General features: G+C 37.0%; 2 protein-coding genes across 2 annotated transcripts; one reads left to right on the top strand and one right to left on the bottom strand.

The window, feature by feature from the left end:
- Positions 1–1,391: 1,391 nt before the first annotated feature.
- LOC114148947 (interleukin-1 receptor-like 1) lies at positions 1,392–3,686 on the bottom strand. The gene is made up of 4 exons (XM_028024462.1): positions 3,682–3,686; positions 2,559–2,638; positions 2,232–2,365; positions 1,392–1,917 (listed from the first exon to the last, which is right to left on the bottom strand). The coding sequence occupies exons 1-4, from the start codon at positions 3,684–3,686 to the stop codon at positions 1,669–1,671; spliced, it is 468 nt and encodes a 155-aa protein (XP_027880263.1). The 3' UTR covers positions 1,392–1,668.
- A 4,492-nt stretch (positions 3,687–8,178) lies between these two features.
- On the top strand, positions 8,179–18,606 carry LOC114148943 (interleukin-1 receptor type 1-like). Its single transcript, XM_028024452.1, has 8 exons — positions 8,179–8,622; positions 11,770–11,836; positions 12,291–12,537; positions 13,728–13,911; positions 14,033–14,183; positions 15,723–15,788; positions 16,619–16,745; positions 17,070–18,606. The coding sequence occupies exons 2-8, from the start codon at positions 11,773–11,775 to the stop codon at positions 17,221–17,223; spliced, it is 993 nt and encodes a 330-aa protein (XP_027880253.1). The 5' UTR covers positions 8,179–8,622; positions 11,770–11,772; the 3' UTR covers positions 17,224–18,606.
- The last annotated feature ends 631 nt before the right edge of the window (positions 18,607–19,237 follow it).

The following is a 19,237-nucleotide window of genomic DNA, read 5'->3' as shown; positions in this document are numbered from 1 at the left end:
ATTAACATAATAATCACAAACCACAGCAGTTTCCAAAATTCAAAATAATCTCTTCTGTCCCCACAGCCCATATCCGTCGCAGTGACTGCTGGCAAACCAAGTCAAATAATCTCTGAATCAGTTTCATGTGGTGAGAACCTTCCTGCTGAACAGTTCTCACCACACCGTCTGTCGCCTCGGCACTTTAACGAGAGGCTGAGAAATTTGATAAACTGCCATATTTCCTCCGATAACTCCATATTGCTGCAATCCACGAGGTTGGAAAATAAAAATAAACTTGTGTGTGAATATAAAAAACTCTGAACATGATTATGTGTTTCATATCTGGCATGTATCCTTTTACCGTTATGTGTTGGTTCGTCAATTAAATCTCGAAGGTTGAAGCTTGTGGCTGCTACAGCTTGTCTAATGTGGAGTTCCTCAAAGCTCTGTTCTGGGGCCTGCCTTGATTTTATTCTATATGTTGCTTATGAAGTCTATTTCTGGAAATTTGTATATCCCAGTTCATTGTTTTGCAGAGGACACTCAGATTTGCATTTGGATCTGGTCCAGAGTACTTTACCTCAGATCTGCTGGAAGTTTGGAGAACTTTAAAGTCATTCTAAACACTCACTTCTATTCTATGACAATCTAGTAAAGGTCTGGAGGTTTGATTTTGGACAATCTGACCAGAGCACCAGTACACTATAAGAATGAACTTGTGTCAGAGAGTCACAAGACGTGGAATTTATACATTTTTGTTCCTGGAGTGTTCGGGAACCGTTTGTGCGGGAGGAAGGAGAAGGCAAGAGAACGAACCCAACTCCCAGCAAACGTGAGGAAGACGCGGCTGACTCCACAGAGCTGAAGCTAACCTCGCCGCGGCTCAAACTGCATCATCCTCTCACTTGGATAACAACCTCCTACAGGTAAGACTCTGTCCCAGAACCGCTTCCTCTGTTTTTACATTTCCAGCTTTGTCAGGATGGCAAGCAAAAAAAAAAATTATAATTGAAAAAAATGTAAAACGTAGGTATTTAAGCACAGAAAATATTTCAGTACTTAGTAAATGAAAGGAAATAACAGCATTTAAAAAATATGTTTTAAGTAGATCTGGGTGGTAAAACATATGGAAGGAAAAAAAGTGCTTTGTTTGGTAGAACCCAAACTAAGATGAGGAGGTTTGACCCCAAAAAGATTTATTTAATAAAGAAACTGAGGAAAACTTGCAGTGTTTTTCACAACTACTGCTCATAAAAGTCTTACCTAATAATTGATCAATTACTAAAATCTCTATTATTTAGTTACATGTAATGGCAGACTTATTTGCCAAATTGGGACTTGATCTTATAATTATTTAATAAAGAGTCATTTATGCAAGCCTGCATTTATTCGTAATTATGGCAGGATGCTGAAGGTAACAGAAGAGTCCTAAAGAAGCTTTAATCTATCACACAAGATATTCTACTTGCAGATGAACTATAGCAGATATTCTGAAATACATCTTACATTTGAAGAGATAAGGTATAGTAGAAACCTCCACCTTAGGTTTCTGCTCCACCTAAGGAGTAGGTGGAGCAGATGAAGATGAAGGACTCCTAATAAAGTCCTTCATCTTTATTCATTGTAGAGAATTTGTCCGTCATTTCAATTTAATTTTCCATATTCACATTTCAAAGCTCAGCGGTTTTAGATGATGGCAGACGAATCTCGTTTTCTGGCGGGTCTGGCTGGCATCAGGTATCTCACTCTCTTCCAGAAGCGCGAGTTCCACTTGGAGGCTGTCCGTGAGCCCCTCGGCAACCTGATGGGGGCGCTCTGACGGATCAGGTGCTGCAGGCCTGGAGGAAGGTGAGCATAATCTCGTGGCCCCATCTCTCCGAGCTGGATCAGAATCATGCCCATACCATTCTGCAGCAGCACGTAGCGAAGCCCGACCTGGAAATATTTCAATTGCAATCAGATTTTTTTTAAAAAGTTTTCTTGTTTGCAATTATTATTATTATTATTTAAGAAGTGGTGGAAGCAGAATCAATCAGATCAAAAGCCACTGTCGCTACTTCACACTATTTTCTTGCTGATACTTTGAATTTTCTAAATAACTGAGATGTTTTTTAATATATAAAAATATCAAGTTGCAATGTGATTTGCTGCCTTGCTGTTAGCATTGCAAACACCTAGATTTAATTAAAACAAGAACGCCAACTGGATTAATCCCACTCCATCCCCTTTGAGCCCCCAGACTCTTTTACCTGCCAGTCAAATCCAATCACTGAGGTTTGGTCTGAGGTGGGATTTTCCATCATCTCAAGTCCGGATCCTGGTGTCAGGATGACCATCAGCCTCCTGCTCTGCTTAATGCAGCTCTCCACCAGCTCCACACGATCTGATGGATCAGAAAAATACTTATTAGTTCAAGTGCATTTCATCCACTGATGTGCAATAAGCCTCTCTTATTTCTCTGAACATCGCCTGTCAAAAGTATTCACACCCCTTGAACTTGTTCGACGTCTTTCTGCCGCAGACAGACTATAAGCTCTATAAGCCGAACCCGAGGACAAGCGGGAGACATTACTGACCTTCCCCCGGTATGTCGTCTCTTCCCTGGATGAAGAGTCGATATCCACACTTGTCTTCAAGAACCGAGGGCAGGGGCGTGCTGTGGTGGCGCAGGGGGTTATCACGCCCCACGTTTGGAGGCCTTAGTCCTCGACGCGGACGTCGCGGGTTCGACTCCCGGTCCCGACGACCTTTACCGCATGTCTTCCCCCTCTCCTCACCCTCCTTCCTGTCTGCCTACTGTACAAAAAATACGAGCCACTAGCGCCGCAAAAACTCTTTGGAGAAAAAAAAAAAAAAAGAACCGAGGGCAGAGTCTTTGTGACAAAGTTGGACAGTTTGTCTTCCGTCTCCTATAATAAATTCAGCATAATCTTTTTTCAAGCTTTTCTGCCATGACATAAACCAATTGACATTTTCAACTGGTTATATTAGCATTCAGCATCAGGGCTGGTGTTATAAATCAGCACATTATGCATCCTAAAGAAGGTAAGTCCTTGCTTACTTACTCTAGTGTGGCTTATTCTTGAAGGCTTGGTCTCTCTCACTTTCTTGCAGCCTGAATAAACAACGGATTTGTCTCAATTTTTAGGTGAATCCGCAACTTTTTTCTTTTTTGTCATTTATGTTGTGCATCCACGCGGATCCGGCGCTTTGAGAGACCAGAATCAATCGTTTTTGAAATCTCTTCTTGATGAAAATCGAGGCGTTGGTTTTGACTGAAAAAAATCCCAGTAAAACTCCAAGTAATTTGGATTTCTTACATTTGTTGGACATTGTATTGTTCAAACAAAACTGTCCCATTTGCTTCTATTTAGAGATGTAGTAAGTTTGTGACAGTGACCACTTGATTCACCTTAGTCACAGCAGGAATCATGTGAAGCAACTATTTCTAAAGTAATTTTGTCTTTGTAGTCTTTAGTGCAGGGATTGTAGATGGCCAAAAAACAAAAGCTGTCCAAAAACGGGGTGGGGGTCAAAAAATATATAACAAAGAGTCAAACACCATTGTAAAATAAACCAAATGATAAACAACGAGGCTTTGGGCCCAGCTCGACTGAACAGTAACGGATGTCAAACAAACCGACTTGCAGATGAAGAACAAAGGCCGCTTAAACAGGAGTGGGGTTTACCAAAACCTACCACATGGGGGAGGTATAACATCAAGAAACAAGAAATACAAACTTAGCAAAAAAAAAACATAAAACAAATCAAGCCAAAATAACTTAAACTTAATGCAAAATATGAAGTCAATATTAAGGCGACTTACAATAAACAGAAAAATCCAACTTAAACAAATAAAGTTCCCCCACTCAGTTCTTTGTTGGAATATGAAGTCCAGAGCATTAAAACGGCATCATCCTTTCATTTAAATGACACTGTGTTAAAATAAAATACAGCCAGGTAGGCTTTACTTCTTGAGTCTTTCTGAAATAAATCAACAAGTTTGGCTTTGGCTGTAATGGTTTAGACACACACACACACATATATATATATAATATATGTGTGTGTGTGTGTGTTTCAGTAGGTGTTTCAGTTTCATTGTCCAACCCCTGTATATATATATATATATATATATATATATATATATATATACAGTAAATAAGGTGAGAGGAAGCACGTTGATGCTGAGTGGCAAATCATTTAATGTAGCATAGATTCATCGTCATGTAGCATAGATTCATCGTCATGTAGAATAGATTCATCGTCATGTAGAATAGATTCATCGTCATGTAGCATAGATTCATCGTCATGTAGAATAGATTCATCGTCATGTAGCATAGATTCATCGTCATGTAGAATAGATTCATCGTCATGTAGCATAGATTCATCGTCATGTAGAATAGATTCATCGTCATGTAGCATAGATTCATCGTCATGTAGAATAGATTCATCGTCATGTAGCATAGATTCATCGTCATGTAGAATAGATTCATCGTCATGTAGCATAGATTCATCGTCATGTAGAATAGATTCATCGTCATGTAGCATAGATTCATCGTCATGTAGAATAGATTCATCGTCATGTAGCATAGATTCATCGTCATGTAGAATAGATTCATCGTCATGTAGCATAGATTCATCGTCATGTAGAATAGATTCATCGTCATGTAGAATAGATTCATCGTCATGTAGAATAGATTCATCGTCATGTAGAATAGATTCATCGTCATGTAGCATAGATTCATCGTCATGTAGAATAGATTCATCGTCATGTAGAATAGATTCATCGTCATGTAGAATAGATTCATCGTCATGTAGAATAGATTCATCGTCATGTAGAATAGATTCATCGTCATGTAGAATAGATTCATCGTCATGTAGCATAGATTCATCATCATGACACATTTTTCTTAATCCAGTCTAGACAAGTCAGTGAGCTATAAATTGGTATAAAATCATTACCGGAGCTACATACTGTATATATAGAGGTGTTTCAGTTTCATTGTCCAACCCCTATACATCCTCATTGTTATTGTGACTTGCCACGGCTTTGTTTACTGGATGACGGCCCGCCGCTGAGTTCACCAGATCGCTGAAGGGCAAACACTAAGGATCACACAGGACCAAACCTGCAACCAGTTTACAACACCCAGCTTACGTGACGCAGTTGTCTGGAAGGAAACTGAATCACTGAGAGGACACAACTTGAACCACAAACGAGGAATTTGTTTTTTCTCAAGGAAGTTTGAACAAGAAACGTTTCAACGAGGACGCAGTGTTCAGGTATTCTGAACATCTGAAGCTGTGTGACTGCACCGTATTTCTCGGAGACACTCAGAAGAAGCTATAACAGTAAAGTCATCTCACACATTTATCTTAACAGCATTCCTTATTGTTGGAATAAAGCCTCACTAATGGAAAGGGCTGACTCTTATTTGTAACAATTCACTCAGAGCCTTTGCTTTAGCTCTCACTCAAGACACTGATGGAGTTTCTTTGAAGGAAAAGCACTCAGTCGCATTTTAAAAATAGCTTTTAGCAGTAATGTAATATACACGATAGTGATAACCCACATATTGTGGGATTCTAAATAAATATTGCAGGGGTTTGGCTCCAATCTCTGAGTTCTTGAGACAGACACCAGAGCATTTGATATCCATTTCAAAAAAAGGATTGCTCTCCTTCATTTTTATCAGCTTTGACAGAAAAGGCTCGGGAAAACAGTGAACACACAAAAAAGATTGAATGAGAAACAACAATACTTTGCTTGAGCTTTAGAAAGAGGTTGAAATAAGATCTAGTTTCATTCACCACAAGCTGCCAGAGGCGAGGGTCAGCTTGTGGTGGATGAAACCACAAGCTGAAACCTTAACCACCTCATATGACAAATGGATGGTTAACGTGACTCAGCGTCCCAGAACGTTGCACTGAATACATTCTAGGTAATTATTTATTTTCGTAGTATTACACGAAAAACCACAACCTGCGTCTTCCACCTTTCCATTTGCGTTTGTCTTCAACTCAACTGACTCATTTCCTTCGTCTAATTTTTGGTCAACAGGCCATAGGGAGGCTCTAATATATTCCCCTCTTTCCAAAGAAATGGACGTTTATTTTCATCCTGATGTAGCCTGTTATATCACTAAGTGTCTGACAACAGACATGAAACAAATCCACTTTAATCTACACTTCACTTCAAACAAATGCTCTCTAGATAGATAGATAGATAGATAGATAGATAGATAGATAGATAGATAGATAGATAGATAGATAGATAGATAGATAGATAGATAGATAGATAGATAGATAGATAGATAGATAGATAGATAGATAGATAGATAGATAGATGATAGCACATGGCAATGTGTCTCATCTTCCTTTCCCAGTGAACTGCTGACTTGTGGCAGAGGAGGTACTGGCAACTTAATTGCATAATAAATGCTTATTCAACTGATCCAACAATAGCTGCCTAAATATTTATAAATGCAGATGTGATTTTCACTGCTTCAGTGGGGATAAAATAGTAAAAAAAAAACAAATACCGCCGAGGATCACAGTTATCAGTATTCAAAACACACGACTGTATTCAGTAGATTCAAACATGGATGGCAGTGAAAGAGGCAGAGGGATGTCTGTACTTTGTATAGGCCAGTCCCTTATTTCCTTACTGTGTGACACACAGAGTGGGCGTAGACTCTCGGTCATACAAGAAATGACCGTTGCAAGTGACTAAAAAAAAAAAATCGACTGTTCCTTGACGGTGATCACATTTGGAGATTTCCAGGCTTCTACACCACAATTTGGAACAATCATATTAGCAAGGACATTATGGTCACTTGAGTCACTGACCCACTCATCCATGATCCAGTGAGTAAATGCCTCTTTTGAAATGCCTGCTAATGTGGCACATATAAAGTCTTTTGGACTTTATATCCAAAATATATAAAGTCTTTTGGATATAAAGAATGTATGAATGACTGTGAAGTCAAGGCTTCAGTGACTCAAAGTTCCTTATACTCTTTGAACGTTTTCTCCTCTTGAAATTTTAGAACTGCAAACATCTGTGTATTTAATTTCTTGTCTAAGAACAAGACAGAGTGCAGACTTGATAAATGTAAGAAAAAAAAGTCCAGCATGTTGATAATTTAATCTGCACATTTTATGTGTTTTATGAGATTATTTATTACACACGTGTCAAACTCAAGGTCTGGGGGCCAAATCTGGCCCACTGTAGCTTTCATATGTGGCCATCCAGTTTTTCTCAAATTTGCAAAATTCACACAAAAATCACATTTTTTGATTTTACTGCAAATTTTCTCAAAATTGATCAAAGCCATTGGGTTTAAGTGACTACAATCTCAGCCTTACTTGATATCAAGCTATAGTCCGTAATTGATATGGCGAGGAATAAAAAGTCACATTTAAAGTCATACACACATTTCTTAATTGACACCACAAAATCTGCAATAACTGCAAAAGTTATTGCAACAGCAATAATAATAATATCAATAACTTTTGCAGAAAAAAACAGTTGTTTATTGATATTTTAACAGTTTCATTGGTTTTATCAACACATTCTGGCACAACCGGCCCTTTAAGAACATTCAGATTTTTCACATGGCCCAAAATTAAAATTAGTTTGACACCCATGATTTATGACTTTGTTTTTACTTTATTAATAATATTTTCTGTCTTCTGTTTACGTTGTGCAGCATTAAAGCAACGGGAAAACGTTAAGCTGTATGAACACTTTTACAACGCAAGGTATCGTCAAAGGTTATTGTTTGAATGTAGGATGTCTAATCAGTTGTCAAAAGTTAAATATCAGCCAAAAAATGGATTATGTATAATTTTAGTTTCCAATAATTATTTATTTTTTTACATATGTTTCCCCCTTCTTAATTACATGTATTCAAGGTAAAATATAATTTTTTTAATAAAATTTATATTGTCACCCATCAACATGAGATAGTATTGCTGTAATAAAATATTAACTAATTTTAAGCCTTTTCCACAACTATACATAGAGCTTCCACCAAAACAAGACAGAGTGTCTCTGGAATATCAACAAACTAGAAGCAGAAACATCCGAAACATAAAAATAAAATGCACCTCTGCCTCTTAACAGCTTGATGCCGGGAAAACTGACCTTAATGCGCGTTCATTCTAAAGATGACACATCTCCACTGAATCCCATTGAGTAGCCCTTCCAGGAACACCGAGCTCTATTTAGTTTACGTTGTCTATTTATGACGAGTCTATGTTATTAATTCCGTGGATGTAACCAGAGTTGTTAATGAATTATTCCACATTCAGGAAGGAAAACAAGCCCATAAGGACCATCAGTCAGCACTTACGAGGCAGGACAGCGCTCTATAAAAAGAGAGGGGAGCCGCGAGAAAGACCGCAGACTGTGAGGAACTTCTTCCAGCAGGACCGCATCCAGCGCTGCCTTCGTTCCTTCATCCGGTTCTCCTCAAACTGCCTCCGTGCGGGGGACTCGTGGGGGTGAGCGCGCGCTTGGGTAACCCTGGTTCATTTCTGGCTCTTTTGCGCACGAGGACGGGGTTGATAAAAAAGGTCGGAGCGCGCGCGCTGACAGCAAGTCTCTTCTCAGAAGGATCAACCTGAGCAGAAGAGGTGAGAAACTCACATTATATATACATATATATATATATATATATATATATATATATCAGATTTATAACTGTGACCGAGCTACAAATAAAAACATTTGCTTCATGATTCTTTAATTTCCACAGAGGTGGCTAGGGACTTTAATTGACAAACCTTTTGAAAACTAGAAGTAGTTTTCTCTCAACTTACTTTTTACTTTTACTTGAGTAATATTGTTATAAAATTTTTGCTTTTTAGTAAAGTTTACGACATCATTTTTCACATTTCACAGCTTTGCAGGTTTATTAATGCATTTTTCAAATCACTGTCTATGAGGACAATATCAACTTGTAAATGATTAATTAGAAAGCTAGTATAAAAAAAATAAAGTTCTGTATTTGATGCATACAAGGCAGTTTAAAGTGTTTAAAGTGCTGAAATGTAACCGTAGAAGCATCTCAAGTTAAACATTAATGAATGAAGTAATGACACAAAAGAAAATCTAAGTCATAAGTGCAAATGTTTAAAAATTGTTGAGCAGCTGGTGACAATTATCGAGCTGAACATTTCAACCCATTTCTCTTATGAAAAATTGTTTCCTACTTGAACTTAGTGAATTTGGCTGTAATTTATCATTTATATTTATAATTTATATTTATATGTAATTTATATTTGTAATTTATATGTTGTATGTCAAATAGTGAACTTGAATTATTTATGGATAAAATTAACACTAACACTGTAGTTTAAAGATTTCTCATTTTATAAAAAGTAGTGACTTCTCTTACTGCTTTGTATTTTTTATTAAGGAAGTCTTTAAAAAGCCTTTTTTTAAACTTTTTTTTTTTTGACACATCATGGAAAACAAATGTTGAGCATTGGTGCCAGGGTCCTCAAATCTCCTGTGAGATTTGTTCTGCACACCCAGTTCGATGCTAATATCAAAGAACCCTGCTAACATTGTGCAGCAACTGCTGTTGCTCTTCAAGTTCAAGTTGCCCTTATAGTTAGAAAGTTTAAGTGACCCTGTGGTTCTTCTTTAAAGTTAAAGAACCTCATGTCACTGAGTAACTTCCTCAGTAACATGAGGAAGTTACTGTGCAAAAAACAAGTATTCACCGCATGTGCCACTACAGGACTAACTTCTTTTAAGAAACATTCATTATTCAGCACAATACAACGAGCTAGGTTGAATCACTTATAAAGTTGTGATGCATTAGTAGTTCACAGGCTGGATTTAGCTTCAGGATGACTCACTAAGTGAATAATAAGTCTTAGTTTATTCACTTACAGCCTGTCGTATGTCATGTGTCTTCTCTTTGAAATGACAGTTTAACCAAAAAAAGACGACGACGATTTTAACAGAAATAGGAAGAAAGCAGCATATTTACAAAACTGGGCAAAAGTCTAAAATCAAGATGAAATCCATACATAAATATTTTTATTTTATTGCTATAATTTGTAATATTATAAATTACATCACATGGTGAATTGTTAGAATAGGTTTTACTGTAATTATCAGATGGCTGGGGTTTTCTTGCTTAGACTTTGCTTTCTCCAATGATTGTCCTCTGACTCCAGTTACAGTTTAAGCAGTTTTCTGATATTAGTCTTACTTTTTAAAGGGGCAGTGTTACGTAAAATCAACTTTTTAGAGCTATACAGGTTAATAAAAGGTTATTCCCTTAAAACCTGGAGTGTTTCAAGGGCTGAGCAAAACTCCTGGGTGGGCCTAGCTGCGCCTTCGAGACAAAGCTCCTCCTCAGAGCTGCTTTTTACAAGCTTCTGCCTCGCAGAATGTGACTCCTCTACTCGGCTCCTTCAGACTAGTCAGCAGCAATTAGCAAACACCTGGTGGACCTTCACACCTGCTGAACTTGTTAAAGGAATTACTTCTTGGTGCAACACTGGTAAAAATGTTGTTAAAGGGTTAAGGAGCCGTGTTGTGATGACTTCCTGAAGGCGGAGTTTCACAAAGAGCAGGAGCTTCTTAAAGAGTCAGAGGCCCAATTTCAAGACGTTAAATATCAACGTCAAATTTCTTTTAAGGCATATTTCATACATATATATATATATATATATATATATATATATATATATATATATATACATACATAGCATTTTTATAACAAGTGAAGGTAACATAGTTACTTGATTGTGCTATAGAATAGCACTATGTGCCTGGAAAACACACAATACTGCCCCTTTAAGTTAGGATTATTGAAAGAGTTTCCTCGATCTTAAAACTAGCCTTTTCTTTTCTTTTAACAGTTATTCAGCAATGCTCAGGTATTGTCCACTGTACACTCAGAGGCAAATTGAGAAAAATCATATGTATCTATGATTATGCTGGAAATATTCCCTAAAACCCAGGGACTTCACTATGGCTGCAGTTTATGCTTTGCTGTTTTTAATATGAGAAGAACATTTTGACAAAATACATGTAGGGATCACCTGTCTATAGATCCAAATTATAGTTGTGTATGTAATTGTTGAGCCTCACAGTGAGGATAGTAAGTTAAAATTAAAATCAGTTTTAAACAAATGAATCATCCAGAGCTTGTGTGTTATGGGTTGATAAGAAACTCAACCGTAACAGGGAAGTTTCTGGATTTAAAAAATGGCAACTAAGCAGTTCTTTATCCATTCACAAAGGAACTGGACAATGCCAGATTAGTTCATTCAGTTAAAGTTACATTACTCACGTTGCCACTTTTTCAAAATAGCTGTTTTAAGCTTGAGTCACTGTTGCAATCAAATCTCCAAGCGAAGCTGAATCTGCAACATGAAAACTGGCTTGCAGTAGCAACACCACAGAGAAAGAATATCAAATATTGGCAGAGTTTTTATTGGCAACAGCTTCTGGTTTATCGTATTTATAGCTGCAAAGAAAGAAAAACTGGACGATATTTTTGCAGTCTTCTAGTTTGTGAAACATGATTTCTGATAACGTTCTTCGGAAAATGATTTTGTAACTGCACAGATCGTAATCATCTGCTGAGACAGCTTTCTGATGAACTTTCCAGAGCCCCTGTTGTCTAACAAATCTATGTATGTGTAAGAGAGAGAAAAATCAGATTATTTAAACTACGTGTGTGTGAGAAGCAGACAGGAATTTGAAGACAAGCAAATGAGTGTGAACAGTTTGAGAATGAACTTTGTCTCTTTCAGCTAATGGACGTCTCCAGGCTTCTGCTGTCCGTCGTCATGGTGATGTCCACGTCTGATGGGACACCAGGTAGTGTGTGCACAAACGACATCGACGAAAGAAAAGAGAAAAGTTATTAGTCTTCATCATTTATCATAGGCAGTCACACTCTTGAGGCCAGAATGAGATGCATGATGTAAGAAACATCATCAGCTATGTGATGTGACTGCAGAGTTTATGGCTCATGATGAGACACAGTTCATCATGTAAACATGCACAACCAGAGGGCAAATTTAAAGGAAACAAAGCAAAGTTTGTTTTGGGTGACAAATGACAGAGAAAAACAAACATTCTGGGAATTCTGGTTACTCCCCTAAATCCTTAATTAAATAAAGAAGTAAAAGACAACATATTTTAAAAGATAAAAACCATAAAGGGCTTTGCAAAAATGTAGCCAAAAGAAGGTAAAATTAAATGTTGTAGTACATTTCGATTAAACATTGACCATTCTTGTTTTAAGTATCTTCTTTATCCTCATTTTCAGAAGCATCAGATTCTTCCTGCTTTCACCTGGACCAGGATAGATATAAAGTTATTAAAGGTGAAGCATTTTATTATGTGCCCTACGACGTGGATGACCCCAACCTGCCTGATGCTAACATTACGTGGTACAAAGACGGGTCAGAGGTCATGAATATCACCACAGACGAGGCACACAGGATTCATTACCATGGAGGAGCGCTGTTTTTCTTAAACATCAGCACTAACGATGCTGGTCACTATTCTGCCAGGTAAGGACACTTAGTTTTGTTACGTTGCCGGACACTTTGGTATATCAAAAAAATGATGTTATGTTTAATCTTAACATCAAGCCTCGTCATGTATTTGAGGTATTATCTAGTTTACCTTTAATATCTAGAAAGCTGAATCCAAGTAAACGCTATGAATATCAAAACTAAACAACAAACTGAATAACTGTGGCAAACAAAACTAAAGTCCCACAAGTCTTAACCTAAAGTTTACTCTATAATTGTGAGATTCAATAAAAAACAACAACTTCAGATGACAGATTATATCACAATGACTTGTAAAGAAATTGGTGTGTGTTTATTTTCTAACTGCAAATGTAGCAGGTAGTGTGGAGCACTTTGAACGGCCTTGTTGCTCAAAATGTGCTATATAAATAAAATTACCTTACCTTAAGTGTGAGATCTGTCGCAATAAGATGATTAGTAATTACTAACTTATTTTTGGAAAACTATAATTGCTCAGTTTATTATATACACAGATAATGCTTCCATCCAAAAACAAAAAAAGGACATAAAATGACATTGCAATACGTTCCTCTGCTGATAGACTGATGAAAACGGGAAAGAAACTCAAGTTAAAAAAGTGACAGTTTTTCCTCCTCTGCCTCAAAGGAGGAAGTGATGGTTTAGTGCAAAAACCTCCAATTTCAGAGATTGTGTCATCTGTGATGGTAAGGTTATATTAGTAGACCACAAAGGGAAATATTTTGCTGTCATAATGGTTTTATGGTCTAACGCTGTTAGACCACAAGCTGATCATGGCTGACCAATTAGTAAGGTGTGTTAAGCAACCAGAGAATCCAGTGTTCTTATGAGTGAGGGAACGAACGGTGCAGCAGTCAGCAAACAACCAGAGAAATATCTGGGTTTTCATTTTACGTAAAGAAAAACGTTATTAGTTTGAAACCAAAGCTTTTCTGAGGAGATAATATACCTTGTTACCGGTTATTGGCCCAAGACTAGATAGTGTGTTGCAGTAATTCTGCACTTTTACTGTTAAATGAACAGTTTTTAGTCACAGCAACAGATCTGAGGACATTTATCTCATGACCTTTAGAAGATTTATTAATGTCTCTTTGTATTTTAACTCTGTTGTATTTCTAAGCTACCAGATCCTTTTTCTTCTTTGATGTCGGAGATCAGCTTAGCTGTGAATGTTTCTTTCTCCACAGGCACATTGAGTCATCAGGTGAATGTTTCTACTATCATCTGAAGATCGAGGTCTTCGATGAAACGAGTCGAGAGAATCTGACCTATGGATCTATCCGAAACTCTGACCAGAACAAAAACATTCCTTGTCCGCAGCCTGTTAAAGACACATGCAAAACATTTAACGGGAACTTCACCTGGTTCAAGGTTTGGGAATCTGATTATTTTAATGAAAACACATCACAACAGTGGTCAGTTTCTAAAATGTTAACAGAAGATAAAAAAAATGTTTCTATCCCTTCTGACGTCTTCCTCGTTTTTATTGCAGGGCAAGAATCTCATTCCTGGCCAACACAAAGAAAGCCTGTGGGTAAATGATGCAACAAAAGACGATGAGGACATCTACACCTGCATATGTACCTGGACTCACAACCACAAGGTGTACAACTCTTCTGGTTCCAGGAGACTTTTTGCTCTAGGTGAGTCCTTTTAGATGGTTGGGTATTCAGAGCCAGACAGGAATGTGCTTTGCAATAATAAATATAAATGAAGTGAAAAAGTATTTGCTCCTTCTCTGATTTATTCTGTTCTTGCTTCTTTGTCACATTTGTTTCATCAAACTGATATCAAAGATAACTTAAGTGCACACTAAAAGCAATTATCAAATGCTGATTCCATAAACTAAGGGAAAAGTTAACCAACTTTAACCACCTGGCGTTCAGCTGATCAACTCTGTTCCATACGATCCTCATTTTGTTTATCTATTGTGTGTTTGCTGCCATCCTCTTACTAGATGTGTATTGGCAATTTTTGCCAAGTCTTTTTCTTATTGTTGAATCCTAAACACCAATCTTAACTGAGTCAAGTGAGACCCTGCAGATCTTTAGATGTTGTTCTGGATTCTTTTGCGATTAATGATCTTTGGTGTAATTTAGGCAGACTGCCCACTTCTGGAAGACTCTCCACTATTCCATGTTTTATCTGTTTATTAATAATGGCTTCACTGTGGTTCACTTTAGTCTTTATAACCATCTCCAGACTGATAGACGTTGATAAATTGTTTTTGATCTGTTCTTGAGTTTATTTAGCTCATTGCATGATGTGATCCTTCTAGAGATTTTTTGCCTTCTGCTTAAGTGATTTATTGATTTTTGCAGATCTGATAGTATTTAACTAGTCTGTTGCTAGTGAAAGTGTACTCTGCTTTCTACAAACATGAGATAATTCACAGCTTAACAATAGGGAATTGCACTTTTACATTGTGCAAGGTTGGTTTGGATAGTTTCTTTCTGTTGAAATAAGTCACCATTTGAAATTTGCTTTTTGTATTTTCTCAGGTTTTCTTAAATAGTCAAATCTACTTGATGGGCAGAAATATATATATGTGTAAATATATTATTTCATTTATTTAGACAAAAGTAAAATCAAGAAAGAACGAAAAAATTGTAATTAAAACAAAAGATCATGCCCAATTGACAGGCAATTTTACATGATCTGTTCGAAAAGGAGCAGGTAGAAGACACAAGATCTTATGACTTCCTGCCCCTTTCACACTCATCAACTTATAAACAATTAAATCTCCATTTTGGTGAGATTCTCAAAAACATAAAGAATCAGTAAGGGAAGGGACATATTTTTAAAGGGCTGCATGTAACCAGTCCTTATGAGACCAAATAAGTAAAAGCATCCTGAGAAGTCAGATTATCTTGTTTTACTTATATAATTTTAAATGGTTAGTTACAAGTTGCGTTTTGGAAAACTATCCGTTTTGTCTCACTTGTACAAAAAAAGGTTACATTCTTAATCCTGACTTTTGTGAGAATCCCAACGCTCTTGGTCGCCCCCTGTTGGTTTGGAGTCCCTAATCAGCAGCTTGAGTTGCTTAAACGCCTCTGGACATATATTTTGTCATCCTGGGAAATATTTCAGAGGGCATTTACCAGTAATTCAGTTTTTATTGGGTTCAGCTTCTGTAACGGACAACACAGTGAAAACCTTCCAATTTTGCTCCCTCACAGAGAAAGCCGTTTATGAAAAAGTAAAAATCATCTCTCCAAACACAACGGAGCAGCTGGTTAAGAAAGGTAAGAAAATGTCCTAAAACATTAACACCACAACTCCTCAGTCTCAGTTTCTGTGCTTTATCACAGGAAAGTCGTAGTCAGAGAAAATTAACTGTTTAAAAGTAATACTTTTCTCATTATATTTAAGGTAAGGTCATTTTACTTGTATAGCACATTTTCAGCAACATGGCAGTTCAAAGTGCTGCACATGAATTAGAAGGAAATACAAACAAAACAAAAGAAAAGCAAGTGAAAATAAAAGTATAGAAGCACACATTGGTTCCCCATGTTTAATAAGAATATGATTTTATAAACTAGTAGAGGTTTCTCTGGAGTCTTGATCTGATAAAACGAGATGTTGGTTCTCCATGTTTGATTCTATAAAATAGATGGTCCTAAATGTCGATCTGACGTGATGAGTGGCTTCAGTGGTACTTCTTGCATGATTAACTTTGTTTTTTATTTTTGAACTGCCATGTTCAAATAGGCATCATCTGTCTGGCACAAATTTGCAATTTCTACACTTACTTTATAAAACCTAAAAAAAAAAAAAAGAGGAATTTTTGTAGACATTGTTTATGAGCAACATTTAATCACTTCTCATATTTTATGTTCCACACAATTAAATTTTGGTAAAGCTGAATATTTACTTCAATTAAATAGCATAAATTAATGTACAATTATAAATATAAATAGTATTCATGTTTTTGGTGTGAAATAAATTCTGATTTAGAGATTGGTTGCAGATGAATGCAAATAACTCTTCAGTACAAATAAAACATTGTTATAAAACACACACACAGTGAGTGGAAACTATATTTGAATGTAACAAACCATCATGTGTTCAACAGGCTCCAGCGTGAAGCTGATCTGCACTGTTTACTGTGGGATTAATGCAGTAAGGGACTGTGAGGCCACATGGTTTATTAATGGAAACCCAGCAAAGCAGATGGACGGATACAACGAAACCACCACGTTGTAAGTCTGAACAAATATTTTGTGGTAAATTTAGATTATAAGTCTGAATTTATACTTTTTCCACTTGAGGACGTCCGTTGTGCTAATAAAACATTTCTTAATAATCTATTAGAAAAGTTGAATAAAGTTATTTAAATGTCCATTCAGAAAATTGATATTTAAGTGTTGGTGTCGTAACAATTTTGTGTCATAGCGATTTAGTCAAGTGCTTACATCAGCATAACCGATGTTGAAGCAAGCACTTGACAGGTAATCGTTTCTCTCTGTTTATTTACCAATGATGTCCCAACGTTTTAATGAAGTAAATTTTGTTGTATTTCTTAGAGAGATCATGGATCCTTCAAAGAGAACCTTCTCCACAGCGACCCTGACCATCGCACAGGTTTCAGCAGCAGATTTCCAGCATGAGTTTAAGTGTCTGGGCTCAGGCTTTTATACAGTAACCTCTGCAACTTTAACTCTGAAGAAAGATGGTTAGTGTCAGGATGCGTTCCTAAACTTCTGCCTATGATATGATATTTGTAGAAGCAACTGTTAATGTCGCAGGTGATATATTATGCTGACCCAAATTAACAATCATCATGCTGGCATATCCAGGTTTATTAGGGTTGTTTTGTGTGTATGTTTGATTACTTACCTTGTGTTACTTATATTCAATTTTTCTTGGTAAATTCTGTTGATTTTTCTGTCGTTTCTAAGGTGTTGCCATATAAGCTAATTCCTCTCTGTTTGCTTATTTTTGTTTTGTTCTGCATCCTGTAATGGAGGGTCTTCACGTGTGTGCCTTAAAATTCATTCAGACAGCTTTTTAGTTCTCATTAATAACTAGAAAGATGAAGCCCTAAAGTTCCTACACTGGCTCCCTGAAGTGAAGACAGTAGGTTGTAAGGCTGCGTTCACACTGCAGGCTGCAGTGACCCAATTCCGATTTTTTTGACGTAATGCCAACTTTATCCGATCTTTTCATGACAGTCTGAACAACACAGATCGGATTCTTTTCGAATGTGACCCAGGCCACTTGCATATCGGATACGTATCCGATTCAAATCCGAACTGAACGTTTTACTCTTTTGCGTCCTGATACGCGCAAGCACCGTCAGCAGCCATATTTACTTCTTCTTTTTATGGCGGTCGGCAGAACAGCGAGGACGCTGACGTTATTGCACCCTCTACTGCGCATGCGGGACACTTTCAGGTCGTTTGCCCGTTCAGACTGCAGAACACATAAAGGTCGCATATTTGTGGCAGTGTGAACGGCCCAGGCAAAAAAAATTAGATTTGACACAAAAACAAAAAAAATCGGAATTGGGTCACTACAGGCTGCAGTGTGAACGCAGCCGAAAATGCTTTTGTTAGCTTGTAAATCACTTAATGGCTAAGTCCAAGACACATTAAAGGTGTGTTGTCGGTTTAAAAAATACATTAAGCCACTTGTTGTCGTATCAAAACTCCAGCACATTCAGGTCTTCTAGTTCAGGTTTACTTTGCATCTCCAATCTCAGAACCAAACATGGAGTAGCAGCATTCAGTTTTTATTCTCCACTAATGTGGACTGCACTTCGAGAAAACTTCAAAAATGCTGAAGCACTGAGTACCTTTAAATTAAGGATGACATTTTATTTTATATATATTTTCTTTTAGCTTAGTCCTTAATAACTACTGGGATATCATAAAGTGTAGTCTGTTTTTCAAGCTGACATCATTGTCCCTTACTTTGCCATGAATGAAATGTTTTATGCTTGTTTGTTGTTGTATTTTATTTCTAGTCATGTAAAACACGTTGAATTACTTTGTTGCTGAAAATGTACCATTCAAATAAAGTTGCCTTCCCTTCCCTTGCATGAATGTTATTTCCTTTGAACTTTTGCCAGGTTTTGTTCTTTGGGTTTCAGATCTTTATAGCTCAGTTAGTCTCCATCAGTTTCCCTTCTTCAACATTTTTTTCTCTTTTGAGTCATTTATGACTTTACTACCCTGCTGCGGTGGCCCAGGAGGGTCAGTAAAAGGCAAAAGCCACAACACCACAGTAAAAACAACAGAAGTTATGCTAAAACTATTAAGTTCCATATTATTATTTGTCCACATTTTGTTGTAAGACATACAGTACAGACCAAAAGTTTGGACACACCTTCTAATTCAATGGGTTTTCTTTATTTTCATGACTATTTATAAGGCAAGAAATCCCACTTATTAACCTGACAGGGCAGGTTGACCTATGAAGTGAAAACCATTTCAGGTGACGACCTCTTGAAGCTCATCAAGAAAATGCAGAGTGTGTGCAAAGCAGTAATCACAGCAAAAGGTTGCTACTTTGAAGAAACTAGAATATAAGGGCTATTTTCAGTTGTTTTACACTTTTTTGTTTAGTGCATATTTCCACATGTGTTATTCATAGTTTTGATGCCTTCAGTGTGAATCTACAATGTCAATAGTCATGAAAATAAAGGAAACTCATTGAATTAAAAGGTGTGTCCAAACTTTTGGTCTGTACT

Source organism: Xiphophorus couchianus, chromosome 7 (genome assembly GCF_001444195.1).
Source record: "Xiphophorus couchianus chromosome 7, X_couchianus-1.0, whole genome shotgun sequence".
NCBI classification, from domain to species: Eukaryota; Metazoa; Chordata; class Actinopteri; order Cyprinodontiformes; family Poeciliidae; genus Xiphophorus; species Xiphophorus couchianus.
The sequence above is the reverse complement of the archived record's forward strand: the minus strand, read 5'-3'. Positions and strand labels throughout refer to the sequence as shown.

What these genes read in the sequence shown, in the direction of transcription:
- LOC114148947 (XM_028024462.1), bottom strand. An exon ending in AGACGACATACCGGGGGAAG is followed by an intron (nt 2,366 to 2,558) that starts GTCAGTAATGTC and finishes CTGATCCATCAG; the next exon opens with ATCGTGTGGAGCTGGTGGAG. An exon ending in TGATTGGATTTGACTGGCAG is followed by an intron (nt 1,918 to 2,231) that starts GTAAAAGAGTCT and finishes AAATATTTCCAG; the next exon opens with GTCGGGCTTCGCTACGTGCT.
- LOC114148943 (XM_028024452.1), top strand. Translation starts at nt 11,773, where the DNA reads ATGGACGTCTCCAGGCTTCTGCTGTCCGTCGTCATGGTGATGTCCACG. An exon ending in GGAGCAGCTGGTTAAGAAAG is followed by an intron (nt 15,789 to 16,618) that starts GTAAGAAAATGT and finishes TGTGTTCAACAG; the next exon opens with GCTCCAGCGTGAAGCTGATC. An exon ending in TACAACGAAACCACCACGTT is followed by an intron (nt 16,746 to 17,069) that starts GTAAGTCTGAAC and finishes TGTATTTCTTAG; the next exon opens with AGAGATCATGGATCCTTCAA.